This window comes from Elephas maximus, chromosome 12, assembly GCF_024166365.1.
Source record: "Elephas maximus indicus isolate mEleMax1 chromosome 12, mEleMax1 primary haplotype, whole genome shotgun sequence".
Lineage (NCBI taxonomy): Eukaryota > Metazoa > Chordata > Mammalia > Proboscidea > Elephantidae > Elephas > Elephas maximus.
In genome coordinates this window covers 18,768,506-18,783,487 of record NC_064830.1, presented here as the reverse complement: position 1 = coordinate 18,783,487, position 14,982 = coordinate 18,768,506, and the positions used below count along the sequence as shown (strand labels likewise).

Genomic DNA, 14,982 nt, shown 5'->3' with positions numbered 1-14,982 from the left:
GTGTATAAAAGAATGGGGGCACCGCAGCCCGTGGTAAGCTGCACGTCCTTTCTAAAGGCAAATTCAAATTAAAAAATTGAAAACAAAATTTTTTTTTCAAACCCCACCAAACGGATAATCTATTTTATAATCTCTGCCTTTGACCAGTGGTTAACGTACATATCTTTACTTCCCTTGCATATCTCTCTGCTGCTCAGAGTGCTGTGCTGGGGCCGCGTGAGTGCCACCTCACAGGCCAGCCTGTGGAAGGGTCCTCTGCACAGACAGTGGTCACGGGGCACAGACACAGGCTCTGTTTTCTCGGAGCTCCCGATTGCACAGAGACATCTTCCTGGCGTCTATCTCTTTGTCTCAGACACTCTGGGATCTTTCAGATACCACGAAGGGTTTCTATTTTCACGCTGCAGAGCTTTTTAAGATCTCAATGCAAAAAGAGCCTCATTTTCCAGGCTCCTTTTTCCATGTGCTGCCAGGCATGCCATCAAACACTCCATTCCTGGTGGCACGTCTTCTCTCCCGGGATTCATATTTAGACTTGGAAAAACTCAAGCCTGTTGGCGACACAACTGAAGCCATAAAGCAGCATCTGATTTCTTTCTCAGATATACCAGGGAACAAAAATAAATGCCTTCCCTTAATTTTAGAACACCTACCTGTTCTGAACTAAAAAGTCTACAATGTGCAGAGACGTCCGATCCACGGATCTGACTGCAAGATGGAGGGCAGTTTCATCTGGTTCCTGAAAACCAAACAAAAACATTCTAGAACTCTAACTGCAGCATTCAGTGTTGTGCCCAAAACAAGTACGATCGCGTGTATCTCTTCTGAACGCCTTTATCTTTTCCTTCCAAAAAACTTATTTCTAAGATATATGTTGTTGTTAGCTATCGTCGAATTGGTCCCGACTCATGGTGACGCCATGCACAATGGACGAAAATGCTGCCGGTCCTGAGCTACCACCCCCCACCCCCATCGGCTGTGGATCAGAAGCAGATCACCAGGCCTTTCTTCCTCTAAGATATGTTGTTGTTAGCTGCCGTCATGCCGGTTGCGACCCTTGGTAACCCCATGTGTGCAGAGTAGGGCTGCTCCATTGGGTTTTCAAGGCTGTGACCTTTCCGAAGCAGATCACCAAACCTGTCTTCTGAGGCTCCCCTAGGTGGGTTTGAACCGCCAATCTTTCGAACACTTAACTGTATGCACCACCCAGGGACTCCTCTAAGACATATGTTGTTGTTGTTGATAGGTGCCGTCAAGTTGGTTCCGACTCATGGCAACCCTATGTGGCCCTTTAATCTCTGCGGCAAACAGGGGTTTTCGAGGCCTCCTATGCCCAAATCCCTTATGCTTGCCCCCTGAATAAATATAAATATATTTTTTACGTGATTAAAGTTTTTTCATTCTATATTTTTATTTACAGATAAGGCTCTAAATACTAATATTTTTACTGTCTTCATTTCACACTGACTCAAGACAAGGAGTGGTATGTCTGTCACTAAGAGAAAGATGCTGGCCCTTTAGAGCACACTGCCCAGGAAGGCCTAGCAAAGCATCAGGCCAACACCAACAAGCCTGAGAGAACGCAGCTTCAACTTACATGCCATTCTGGGTATCTCTGACCATTGAGGCTCAATGTAACATGCTTAGCTGAGAAAGTTGTGATTCTCAGTCCTGGGTGCCTTCACTCTGAGGTAAAGAGGTTTCCTGGTGTCCCAAAGCTGCTGGAACTGTGAGCGTGCATTCACAAAGGCGTTTGTGGAAGCAAATAAAGAGACACACTAACCCCTTTGACACTGGTAGCTTATTGCTGACCCACCCTCTCAAGAAAGTTCTCTCAGGAAATTGGGGGATACCTTTCCTATTCTAATTACCTCAGGAAAGGGAGGTAGATGGGTGGGATGCGGGCCACAGGAACTGTGCACCAATCCCCCTCAAAGCCCTCCTTTCTAGCCAGCCCTCGGGAGTGTGAGGTGATATCCTAAACCTCCTCAGGTCGCCTGGGCTTCTGAGAGGATGCTCTCTCCTTCACCCAGGGGGTGGGCTTTCTTTCCAGAGCTGGTATTCATTTTTTAGTTTAAGAATAAACCACCAATTTGTTCTTAAATAACTTAATGCCACCATCTTACCACTACTTTGGTTAGCATTTCTGACTATGTTGCCCTGCCGGTTTTTTCTTTTCTTTTTTTTTGCAGTAGCAACTGGCGCTCTTACATGTCCATTGGCCAGTGGGATTTTTTCTGTAAGATCAACGCCATCAGCATAAGCTTGGAGTAACCCCAAAACATCTCTCGTTTTCACGGCCTCACAAAGGCTGTGAAGTTTCGCTGCATTATCCGTGTGTTTTTTCCTTGCGTATTTCCTCTCAATGTACTTGGCAGTAATGTAGTCTTTTCTTGCATTCCTGAAATCAAACATAATTGCCATGTAAATCATGAAGGGCTTCTATTCAAACACATCTGACGTCCATATCTATAACTAAAAAAATCTTGCCCCCACCCTCCTTGTAAGCAGCACTGGGCTTTACCTTTGTTGGGCTCTCTATGCCAGAAAAACACAAAGCCACTGTGTGACTCTACTACAATCCCTGAGTTCACTGTGATCCTCAGAGCCACTTTCAAGAAACATGTGAATTCCTCTAAGTTCCAACATAAGAGGCATCAAGGTCTAGTGCAGGAGGTCCTGGTGCCTTCACCAGGTTCTATGGGATAACTGGCTCTATGGACGATTCACTCACAGGATAAAGCTCATGTTCTCTTAGCCTGCCTGCCTCTCTAGTTTTATCTCCCTCCTCATCGCTCCTAAAAGTCTGTGTTCCAACCTCACCAAGCTGTTTTCCTCACTGCCTCATACATGTCTCTGTGGCTTTGCTTACCCAGATTCCTCTACTTGGCATGCTTTTATGTGCCTTCTCTCCCGGTAATCCACATTCCTTCAACAGTCAGTTCATGGGTCATGTTCCCCAGGAAGGCTGGGTGTCCTTCCCCTGCACTCCAGCACACCCTGACTGAGTGCTGTTACAACACGCTGGTGGTGGTTTGTCCATCTGTGCCCAGCTGGCCTGGGAGCTCCTCAAAGGGCAAAGACTATGTCTTCTCTTTTGCAGGCACTGTGCATGGCATAAAAGGCATGCACTACATGTCAGAGGAATCAAAATGAACTCTCAGCCGTCTTCAGGGTCTATTCTCTGGGCCTTTAAATTGGCATCGTGTTCACGGACCGTCCTTTCCAAGGGGCCGGGTATGGAAACAAGACCGTGGCGGAACCAAAAGAAGCCTGGGTTCAAATCCCACTTCCGCTACATACTAATGGTTTGACCTTGGACAAGTATTTCATCTCTCTGTCCTTCAAGTTTTTATATCTGTGAAAACGTGCACAATATAGGACTCAAGGTAGACCTGTGAGAAGTACATGAGTCCACGTATCTGCTGAACATACAGTAGTGGGTCCTTAGGACCTTGCAGAGTACTGATGAACTTAGAAGAAGAGCAGGAAAAACTGGTCAGAAGAACTCTAAGGATTTTATAGTCCCAATTATTCCAATCTTAATAAAGGATAACAATAAAAACACCTAGGTAAGATTTTTGAGAGACACAGTAAATGCTAAAGTACCTGTGACAATCAAGTCAGAAATATCAAGGAACAACCCAAACATCCATTCCCTAATGAATGGGTCAACAAAGTGTGGTCTATTCGTACAATGGAATAGTATTTGTCAGTAAAAAGAAATTAAGTACCAATAAATGCTACAACACGGTTGAACGCTGGAAACGGTATCACCAAGGATGACATTATATGATTCCATTTACATGAAATACACAGGCAACGGGCAAATCTATAGAGACTGATTAGTGTTGCCTAGGGACACAGGAAGGACTGGAGGGTGAGGGGGCCAGCTATGGGGGGTGCAGGTTACCTTTTGGGATAATGATGAACAACTTCTTGAATATACTAAAGACCACTGAATCATACCCTTTAAACGGGTAAATTGTATGGTATACAGATTACATTTCAGGGAAGTTGTTTAAACAACAACAAAGTCAGGGGAAACCAAATTTCCCTGACAACATAAAAACTTTATTTTAGTCAATAAATCTACCAGAGATACAGGGAGAAGTAACATGATAGGATTTGATCCTTTCGGTTTCTCTTGTCAGTTCTTTCTGGTAGGTATGAAATGCACTGAAATTTCAAAAGGGCAGGCAGGGGAAGCTGAACTAAAAGGAAGGACCTGCATCCATCCACAGGCTGACAGTCAGCTTTGGGAGAGGCCAGAGTCAATTAAGGGCCTGGGCTCTGGGGTCAGATTGCCAGATCTCAAGTTAGGCTCCACCACTTGCCATCTGTGTGACCTCGGGCAAGCTACTTAAGCTCTGTAAACCTTAATCTGTGCAATAAAAATAAGGACAACTCCTACCTCATGGGGCTGTTGCAGGATTAAATGAGATAACACATTTAAGCATTCAGCTCGGCATTTTAGAGATGCCAGCTAGCATTACTGTAACAGTGCTGAATGAAGAGGGGGCTGCCTAATAGTGGCCTGGGGGCCAACGGTCAGCTCTCTGAAGCTCGGTCACTGCTCATATTCACCCTGCCACAGGGGCTGTGCCTACCACGTCTGTATTTGCTGCTGTTCAGTTACCAGGCCCCTCAGCTTCACCACCATAAGGGGCCTGCCTGAAAAGCACCAGGTCTTAGGAGGTGCCGGTGAACTCCGGGCTCACAGGTGAGGGTGGGGGCTTCAGCCTTTACTGAGAAGCCACCAGCACCGACATCCTCCTTACCTAACAGACTGGCTTAACCACTCACACTGCTCTTTTCAGGCTCTAGCTGATACAGCGGGGGAAAAAGGGTGGGGAGAGGAGAGATAACTCCACTATGACTCACCCTTCAAATGCCTGGAGAGCAGTATTTCTCTGAGTGTGGGCCTCAAATCACCTGCAACAGAATAACGTGGGTCCTAGGCCCACTGAATCAGACTCCCTGGAGGTGGGGGCAGGGAATCGGATGACCTTGATTCTCACTAACGTTTGAGAGCCACTGCCCACCCTCTGCTTCCATAGTCTTTAGTGGGAAGCCGCCAAGTAGGAACACACCAATTATATTACACAACGTAACTATAAACAAACTGGCCCTCAGGCAACTGAGAGGATATTTTGTAACTGCTCCCTCTGGGGCTGGTGTTCCTACATTTCTCTCCTGACTCCCTGATCTCCTCCCTCTCACCCAGTCTGCTCTAAGGTGAAGGCCTGTCGTTGCCGGAGCAACCATGGACTTTTCCATATCTGATCTAAGTCCAATTAGGCAACTGTGCCAAGCCAGAGGCCTCCCGGAGGAGCTGCAGGCAGAGTGCTGGACCCTGTCAACCCTGGAGACCCCAGAAGATGGAACAGCGAAGGATGAGACGGCACTATCACCACAATGCCTAGACTGAACCAAGGGGGTGAAGGTTTCTTCCCAGCATTTGCCAAGACCATGATTACTGCCCTGGGTAACATGTTGTTCCTGGAAAGACTATAATATGTGAGACCAGCTTGTCCAGCTGAAAAGGAAAATGCCCTCAGAAGATCTGGCCTATGTAACAGGCAACTTGGGTTTCAAAGCCCAGCAAGAACTTTCGGGGACACTCTGTGAATGTGTTTTGGCACTTTTAATCATGTTAAAAATTAGAGGCATCCTTCCTGCTGCCTCTAACCCATCTTTCAAGGCCTAGGTTAGGTCTCCTTCCTCCAGAAGCCCCCTCAACTTCCTTCAGTGATTCCTCCTGCCTGCATGGCATTGGGCTGTATGCTGCATGACTAGTGTTCTTATTCAGCTTTTTATGTGTATCATCTCACACATGTACAGCTCTGACAGGTTTTACAAATCACGCTGAAAAAGTCTCATTTAATCTTCACAATGCTATGAATTTTCTTTTTATCTCTACTTTGCAGATAAGTTCACAGAGGTGAGAGTGAATTTTGTTTCCTCAAGCAGCTGGCTAGCTCCTGGAGGGCACGCCCCATTTTTACAGATCTAGGTACTCCTCTGAGGGCCTCCTAGCAGTGCTGTGATACCATGGTAACTGCTCAGAGACTGTTCGTGGCTTGATATTGTGTCATATCTGGCAACCTATTCACTGATTTAAACTCTATGGGTCTCTTGTGACAGACAATTGACTGGACGGTTGTCAAGGTTTACGCAGTTTAAATAACCACTGTGGGACAATCATTACTGTGACCCTCACAAGAGGAGGAGAACGATAAACTGGGTTTCTTTTATTCATTTTTCTGATGTATTATTCATCTGCCCAGGGCTCTGAGTTCCCTGAAGGTAGTCAGTACACACAGGCAGCCATGACTGACTCAACACGCATGCTCCCTGGTTCCTTGAAGATCTGTCGATCCCTCCTTTTTTCTTTTTTTAAAGGTATAGGCTGTTGGAGAAAAGTGATGAACTTAATATAATGGTGCAATCTGGCATGTGTTCAGAAGGATGGACTTCTCTCAGACTTCTGAATGACAGGATATGTATAACAGTCCCAAATCACAGAAGACAAACAGTTCTGGGCTCTGTAAACAGATACAAATCTGGCTTTTTTTTTTTTTTTTTTTGCCACTTCCACCTACCTCACATACTCTCAACACCCCCAAAATCCCTCTGACGACTCACAGGCCACTAGAGGGTGTCTCTGGCTTACCCTTCAACAGACTTCTGCAGACAGTGTGCTGTTCTGAGATAAAGCTAGAAACAGTACATTCCTTCTCACCTGGGAGTAAAACAATAGCTTGTTGGAGTAGGCACAGAGCTGGGAGCGGAGCTTTGACTTATCGATTCATCAAGTATTTACTGAACCACCATAAGCAACATATTTGTGGTTGGAAATACAAAAAGGAGTAAGACCCAACTTATCAGAAAAGTATCTCTCAATACCTAGGTATAACATAAACCAAAACCAAACCAAACCTGCTGCCATCAAGTCGATTCCGACATATTATATATAATGTGGGAAGAGATGGTTTAAAACAGAACCGAAGGCTATAGGAGTACACAGTGCCAAGTACATAATTTCATTTGAAGAGGTATGGAAGGCTTCATGGAGTAGGGGGCATTTTGCCATCACATTGGTCATCTGCCCTCATTTTGAAAACAAAAAACAAAGGAGGGGGGAATGTAAAGTTTCTTTTCAATAATGCCAAGGTTGAAGGGGCAGGGGAGTCTCAACGCAGATAGAATATTTATATTCAAGGGTTCCAAGTGGGTAGTCGTCATTTTTTTAGAATCATGGGACCCCAGGACAAATTCTCTTCTTTTATAAAGTACCCCTGGTACCTGGAAGAAAATACTTACCACCCGCTTTGCTCAAAATTAACCAAAATGACAGCATCTCAGGAGACTGGTAGCTTCCACGTGAGATGAACAAGGAGGGAAAGCAGGTGTTAATTACACAGCAGTAAATGAACTTGCCCTACTGGACCAAGAAATGTCCTACTAAACAAGATGGTCCAGCTATCTGAGGAAGAGTCGATTCACTTCTGCACAGCTCTCCAATTGACACCTACCTTGAGAGGCCCCTCATTTTTCAAGGTGTGTGAAACCAACGCAGTGTACCTCTTGTTGCCCATGCTCATGCTGAGCAAGCTGAGCAGCTAAGGCTAAGCACCAAAACTAAGTACTACATGTTTTGCCCACAGCATCTCACCAGTTTCCCCAAGGACTCTGTGAGGTGGACAGTGTTCTCTTTCTTTTTGTATCAGAGGCAACTGGGGCTCAGAGAAGTTAAGTAACTTCTCCAGGTCCCGTGACTCAGGAAAGGACTGCGGTATGCATGCCCACACTGCCTCTCCAGGTCTGGGTGAGAACACAGACTAGAAATCTAAGAAACTCAGATGCGCACTGAGAGAGGATAGTAAGTTTGTAAGCCTCGTGGTTGCTATCTAAAACCACGCATTATCCAATCTCAAGGCAATGCTACACCACAAACACTTGTTACAGGATTCAAACACAAACTGACTTTAATCCAACACCAACCAAATGCTCGCCTAAGATACCCAGTATCTGTGAGCGGCTGCAGTGGACATGGTTCCTACTTATTCCTGTAGGCTGTGGACACTCTCTCACTACACAGTCACAGCATCAGAAAGCAAGAGAACACAGGTCCTGAAACCTCAGTTTCCCAAAGACATGCCCCTACAAAATGGTTACAAAATGTGTATTCTTCGCTTTTAGAAAGGGCCTATATACCACCATCCGTGAAATTTATTCTAAAGACACCGTTTCACTATCACTCGCTCAGTGTCCTGTTGCAGGGCCCGTGCCATCAATCCTATGTCAGGCTTATTCCACAGAAAACTGTAATGAATTTTTATGCTTCTTCTTATGACACAGTCTTCCTTTTCCCCTCTCCTGCCAGAATACTTTGCTCCAGACTCACCACTCAAATGCAGGTGCTGTCTCTTGTAACTCGCCTGATGACCTCTCTCTCCTTCCGTCTGCCTCATTTTGCATCGTATTATAGCAGGTAAGTCACCCCACACCCCCTTGCAGTTAGACAGGCCATTCATCCTAAATAGAGGTGAAGTCTAAAGTGGGACAGGACACTGTCCAGACCAGCCTTTGCCATCTATCTCCCTGTCAAAGACAAGTTGTGATCTGGGTGACTTCATCTGTTTGCTGAGACTGGTAGGAAAATTTCCTGTTCTAAGTAAAATCTGCTTCAACGGGCAAGCTGGCATGGTGGAAAGAAATACATGGTGAGGCACAGAAGCTTCTCAGTCAGGTTTTGTGTCAACAGTAAAACAAAACAAATGCAACGTTTTTAAGAAAACGACACATCCCACATTTTCAAGGGCACTGGCAAAGAAAATTATATGTAATCATGTATCTATGACAACTCTTCCTCTTAGTGGCTCAGAATTTATGCACAGAGAACTAAGGTGTGAAAGTGACAAAAAGGGATAAAGAGTAGAGGCAAAAAGGCCCATGTGTAGACACATCCCATCAGCAGAGATGGCCAGTGTATAGATACCCCACCAGCAGACATGGCCCATGTGTAGACACACTCCACCAGCAGACATGGCCTTGTGTGTAGACACCCCACCAGCAGAGACGGCCCCTGTGTAGACATACCCACCGGCAGAGACAGCCACTGTGTAGATGCACCCCATCAACAGACATGGCCCGTGTATAGACACACCCCACCAGGAGACATGGCCCATGTGTAGACACACCCCACCAGCAGACATGGCCCATGTTTAGACACACCCTCAACAGACATGGCCCGTGTATAGACACACCCCACCAGCAGACATGGCCTGTGTATAGACACACCCCACCAGCAGAGACGGCCCATGTGTAGACACTCCACCAGCAGACATGGCCTGTGTATAGACACATCCCACCAGCAGAGATGGCCCAAGTGTAGACACCCCTGCCAGCAGACATGGCCTGTGTATAAGCACACCCCACCAGCAGAGACGGCTCATGTGTAGACACCCTGCCAGCAGACATGGCCTGTGTGTAGACAGACACACCCCACCAGCAGAGACGGCCCATGTGTAGACACCCCACCAGCAGAGGTGGCCCGTGTGTAGACATACACCATACCACCACCTTTGCATATACAGAGTATCTGCCAAATCTGTTTTCCTTTGACCTCTTCCTAAAAATAGCCACATTACACTTCTATCTGGATACCCAAAAAAGATTAAAGAGACTAAGAAAAACCTTCTGAAGCCTGCCTGACCCAGGCAACATCAGCCATAGGTGCTTAATGTTTGTTTCTTTGTCCACTTCAGAATCCTACCACCAAATCAGTATTTCTCAACTAAAGCCTAAAAAACCAAAACCAAACAAACAAAAAACCCCTAGAAATGGAAAAAGTTCTGGCATTGGGATGGAGAGACACAGTGATTAGCGGAGAGGGAAAAAAGGACAACATATAAGGAGGCTGATTTATTCCCTAAGGAATGCAACAATGTACGTTCTCAAAACTTGTTATTTCCCTGCTTCTAAGGGTTTGGGGTAAAAGACAAATCTTTGTTCAGAAAATGAGAGCAGCCAGTCTCATACTCACATGTCACTGCTTGGATTGGGTTTGACCGAGTCCTCAGCTGGTAGACAACACTCCATAATCTCATTAAAGCCTGCATTCCCAATATTCTTGGCAAGCTGCAAAAACAAAAGTCTATTTCAGGGCACTCAATTATTAATACATTCCATTGCTTCACATTACTCATAAGTCTGATGATTTATTTAATGGCCGCTAAAAAATAGAGCATTAGTGGCTTGCTTTTAATGAAGAAAGACAAAATGCAAAGCCCAAAGGTACCCATAAAACTAACGAAAAGAACCCGCATGCCCATTACAGAGGAGTGGCCTCATAAAATATCCCCAAGATAAAGGACTTTATAGGCAGGGAGAAGCACTAGGTTGGTCTCAACAAGAATTTCCATCCTTACCTCCACAAATCCTTGTGCTCCACCTAAAATGAATCTATCCCATGTCCCCCAAAACAGCCTTTATTTATGCCAGCTATGAAATGGCTCTGATATAGTGGAAAGGGCACTGGGCCAGGAAGCCAAAGACTTGGGTTCAAATCATGGTTCTATTTACTGGCTGTGTGATCGCAGTTTACTTTTCTGAGCTTCAGATTTTTCACCGGTAAAATGGGATGAGACCTATCTCACAGGGTTGCAATAATAATAAAATGGAACAATTTATGTTAAAGGACTCAATAAACTGGGGCACTAAAAATGTAATATACAAGTTCCAAGTGAAAGGTCTTCATATGACCATCAACCTTTCTGACATGCTAAATATTAAATTACCCATTGTAATGGAATACTTCCTGAATTCCAGACTAGGCTTGATACTAAAAGTCATGATTTATCTTGGTCAAGCTACTTTGAGAGTATGGCAGCTGGCATTTTTTTGAATGAATGAATGAGTAAGTTAATGAATTACTGGATGACTAGGAGGTCCTCAGGGGTTTATTTATCTTATCCCCAACACTCAGCTCAGTATCTAACACAGAGATCGGATTCTTAAATGTTTAATGAAAAAAAGAGCACGAGGCGGGAACACCTAGCACAGTACTTGGAAGAGAGTAATTTCCACATTGAAAATTATGTATTTGAGCAACTAGTGACAATTCTGATATTTCTACTCTCATTTAATTGAGAGTTAATGGAGATTTTATTGGAGATAAAGGTGCTGCTAAAATGTCTCTTCTACCCCCAAAGAGGAACCGGCTTAAGGAACAGTCAAAGGAACCTAGGTTAGATAAGGAAGGACTTCCTGGTGGCAAGTAACATTACACAGTGAAAAGGGACAGTGAAGGACACTGAAGACGTTTTTTAAATAGGGCAAAAGGAATACCCGGGATAGCTTAAAAATTGGGTGATAAGCCTTTCTAATTTTACCTTGTCCTTAATAAGAGAACAAAGCTTCTTGGAGGGTCCAAAGAGATAAATGCTAACCAACTCTTTTCTGAAACCTGGTTCCTCAGTCCTGGGTCTGTGGACAGGAATGCCTCATTCCAGTTTCCCCAGAGATCAAGCACATGAAGCTAATGGTCAGGTGGCACATCACTAAGGTGATAAGTACCTGTCTACCATGAAGCTAATGTTCTGCAAAGGATTTCCCGGACAGTTGGTGCAAGATCCCGGACTAAACCCCAATATTGTTGTTGTTGTTGTTGTTAGGTGTCATTGAGTTGATTCCAGCTCATAGCAACCCTACGTACAACAGAACAAAAAACTACCCAGTCTTGTCCTATCCTCACAACCGTTGCCATGCTTGAGCCCATCATTGTAGCCACTGTGTCAACCCATCTCATTGAGCATCTTCCTTTCTTTCGCTGACCCTCTACTTTACCAAGCATAATGTCCTTCTCCAGAGACTGGTCCCTCCTAAAGGTCGCTCTAAAATACTTGAGACGAAATTTCACCATCCTCACTTCTAAGGACCATTCCGGCTGTACTTCTTCCAAGGCAGATTTATTGGTTCTTCTGGCGGTCCATGGTATATTCAATACTCTTTGCCAACACCATAATTCAAAGGCACCAATTCTTCTTTGGTCTTCCCTTATCCACTGTCCAGCTCTGGCATGCAAATGAGGTGACTGAAAATATTATGGCTTGGGTCAGGTACACTTTAGTCCTCAAAATGACATCTTTGTTTTTCAACACTTTAAAGAGGTCTTTTGCAGCAGATTCGCCCAGTGCAATACGTTATATGATTTCCTGGCTGCCGCTTTCATGAGCATTGATTGTGGATCAAGTAAAATGAAATCCTCAACAACTTCAGTATTTTCTGTTTATCATGATGTTGCTTATTGGTCCAGTTGTGAGGACTTTTGTTTTCTTTATAAAACCCCAATATTAGAACCCCGGGTTTATAGTCAGGTATGTGCTAATGCCCCTATCTTTCAAAATAGTGTCCTTGAGTAAGGACACTGTACCTTACTCAAGCACAGTAACTGGATTTCAGAGGTTGAGCAAAAGAAGAAGCCATAGCACCTACCCTCTCTGAGAGCAAGGGGCCACCATGATGCCTCCAGTGTCTGTGTTAAACAGATGGGGAGGGGAAGTGGGAAGAGGAAAATTCCCTGGGAATTGGAAAGCTGCTTCCCTTCTGTTTGGACTTGGCTGGTTTACTAGGGGACAGCTGGCCCCGGGAGTTACCACATCCGTGCGTCACACCCACCCAAAGTTAGAGAATTGTGCCACCTAACAGTTTTGCCAAGTTCCAGTTTACATTTCAGCCTGCAGAGAACCCCCCTTGGAACCATCAACAAAAGCAAACCATCTGCAGATGGAGGCCACAGGGTTATATTAAGAAAATGTGGGTCCCAGCATGCCAGGCAAGCAGAAGCCAAGGAACCGGGAAGGTCAGCTTTTAACCAGACTCCCAGATATCACACGCTCGTCACTTACCAGAAGGTCATCATCCAGAAGGAATTTAAAGGCTGTGCTGAGGCGGAAACTAAGCTAGATCTCGGAGGAAAGTCCAGGGTGTCCAAGTTCTACAGCGCTTAAAGAAGGGAAACCACAGCGGCTCATCTACCATTCAGTCCTTCATGTCAGTTCAGTAAATGCATACTGAGCACCTCACAAGTGCTAGGTATTGGGTATGTGCTGTGGATTGAACTGTGTCTCCCAAAAATGTTTTATCAACTTGGCTAGGCCATGATTCCCTGTATTGTGTGGTTGTCCTCCACTTTGTGATCTGATGTAATTATCCTACATATTGTAAATCCTAACCTCTATGATGTTAATGGAGCCCTGGTGGCATAGTGGTTAAGCATCTGGCTGGTAACCAGAAGGCTGGCAGTTCGAATCCACCAGCTAATCCTTAGAAACGCCATGAGGCAGTTCCACTCTGTTCTACAGGGTTGCTATGAGTCAGAAATGACTTGACGGCAGCAGGTTTGGGATTTTTTTTGGTTTTATGATGTTAGTAAGGCAGGATTAGAAGTAGTTATGTTAATGAGGCAGGACACAATCTATAGGATTAGGTTGTATCTTGAGTCAATCTCTTGAGATATAAAAGAGAGAAGCGAGCAGAGACACGGGGGACCTCCTACCACCAAGAATGAAGAACCAGGAAGGGAGTGCACCCTTGGACCCGAGGTCCCTGTGCTGAGACGCTTCCAGATCAGGGGATGATTGATAACAAGGACCTTTCCCAGAGCCAAGAGAGAGAGAAAGGCTTCCCCTGGAGCTGGCGCCCTGAATTCAGACTTCTAGCCTCCTGAACTGAGAGAGAATAAATTTGTTTGTTAAAGCTACCCACTTGTGGTATTTCTGTTGTAGCAGCGCTAGATAGATAACTAAGAGCATAAGACATGGCCCCTGCTCTAAAAGAACTCCGGGTAGTGAGAAAGAGATGAATTAAAAAGAAAGGAGTACAACGTGATAACGGCTGGAAAAGAAGCCTGTACCAAGCACCACAAGAATAGAGATGTCAAGTCCACATAAGCAGAGCAGCTCCTTGGTCACCACAGCACTTTGGCACTTGCCTTGTATGGAGATCATCTGTGTATATGCTAGTCTCTCTCACTGGACAGTACGCACCCTGAGGACAGGGACCACGGTTTATACATTTTTGTATACCCTTAGCATCTCCCTGTGCAGGGCCCACTGAGCCAGACAGAGGCCTAAGATTTTACCTAGAAATTGTTTTCAGACTTTGGGGTGAGAGTTGGGGGATCCACCTGTCCCCGTTTTCATATTTCCACGTGGAGGAACATCCTTTATTGCAACATGCTTTGCCTTTCACTGGTCTACCCATTCTGAGAAGAGAAATGGGCAAGTGAGAGAAACGGCTTCCCTGAATGTCAAGGTTGGGAGCAGAACCCAGCATGTGCAGCCCCACCTCTTCCTAACCCTCAGACGCCCACAGGAAACAGAGCTATAGCCTCCTCCTCGGCGCTCTGTGTAACTGGGGTGGGTCCCCATGTGAAGGCCATGCCTGGGTGAGCAAGTCTGATTCTACGCTTCTGTAGGCAAGCACACTGTTATCACACACGTTAGCCACATCAACCAAGTCGGCTTTAATTCAACAACAAATCTGGCATTTGGTCTCTATCTGCTTAACTTTCCCATCTTCAAAAACCCGCTGTCGTCCAGTCAATTCCAACTCATTGTGGCCTATCTCCCAACTGGTTCCGAATGCAGTTAGGAAAACTGGTTGTTATTTATTGAGTTCTGTCAGATCTCAGGAGGAGCCTTGGTGGTGCAATGCTATCCAAAGGCTAAAGTTCGAACCCACCAGCTGCTCTGTGGGGGAAAGATGTGGCCATCTGCTTCCGTAAATATTACAGCCTTGGAAACCCTATGGGGCAGTTCTACTCTGTATTATAGGGTCTTTATGGGTCGGAATTGACTCCACAGCAATGGGTTTGGGTCAGATCCCAGAAAAGGTAGAAGAATTAGAGAGCAGGCCACACTCTTAATATACAAACATATAAAGGTCAAGTTTCTTTTTAGTAGGCAGAGCTAA

The 14,982-nt window shown here is 45.2% G+C and overlaps 1 protein-coding gene across 3 annotated transcripts in view; it reads right to left on the bottom strand.

The window, feature by feature from the left end:
* Positions 1–14,982, bottom strand: part of ASAP2 (ArfGAP with SH3 domain, ankyrin repeat and PH domain 2) — a 222,682-nt gene that overhangs the window by 23,899 nt on the left and 183,801 nt on the right. For all 3 annotated transcript variants that reach the window (XM_049904584.1, XM_049904585.1, XM_049904583.1), the window contains exons 16-18: positions 10,052–10,146; positions 2,212–2,401; positions 654–739 (exon numbers count right to left, since the gene is read on the bottom strand). In XM_049904584.1, coding sequence (XP_049760541.1) covers positions 654–739; positions 2,212–2,401; positions 10,052–10,146 — 371 coding nt within the window. The remainder of the gene's footprint in view (positions 1–653; positions 740–2,211; positions 2,402–10,051; positions 10,147–14,982) is intronic.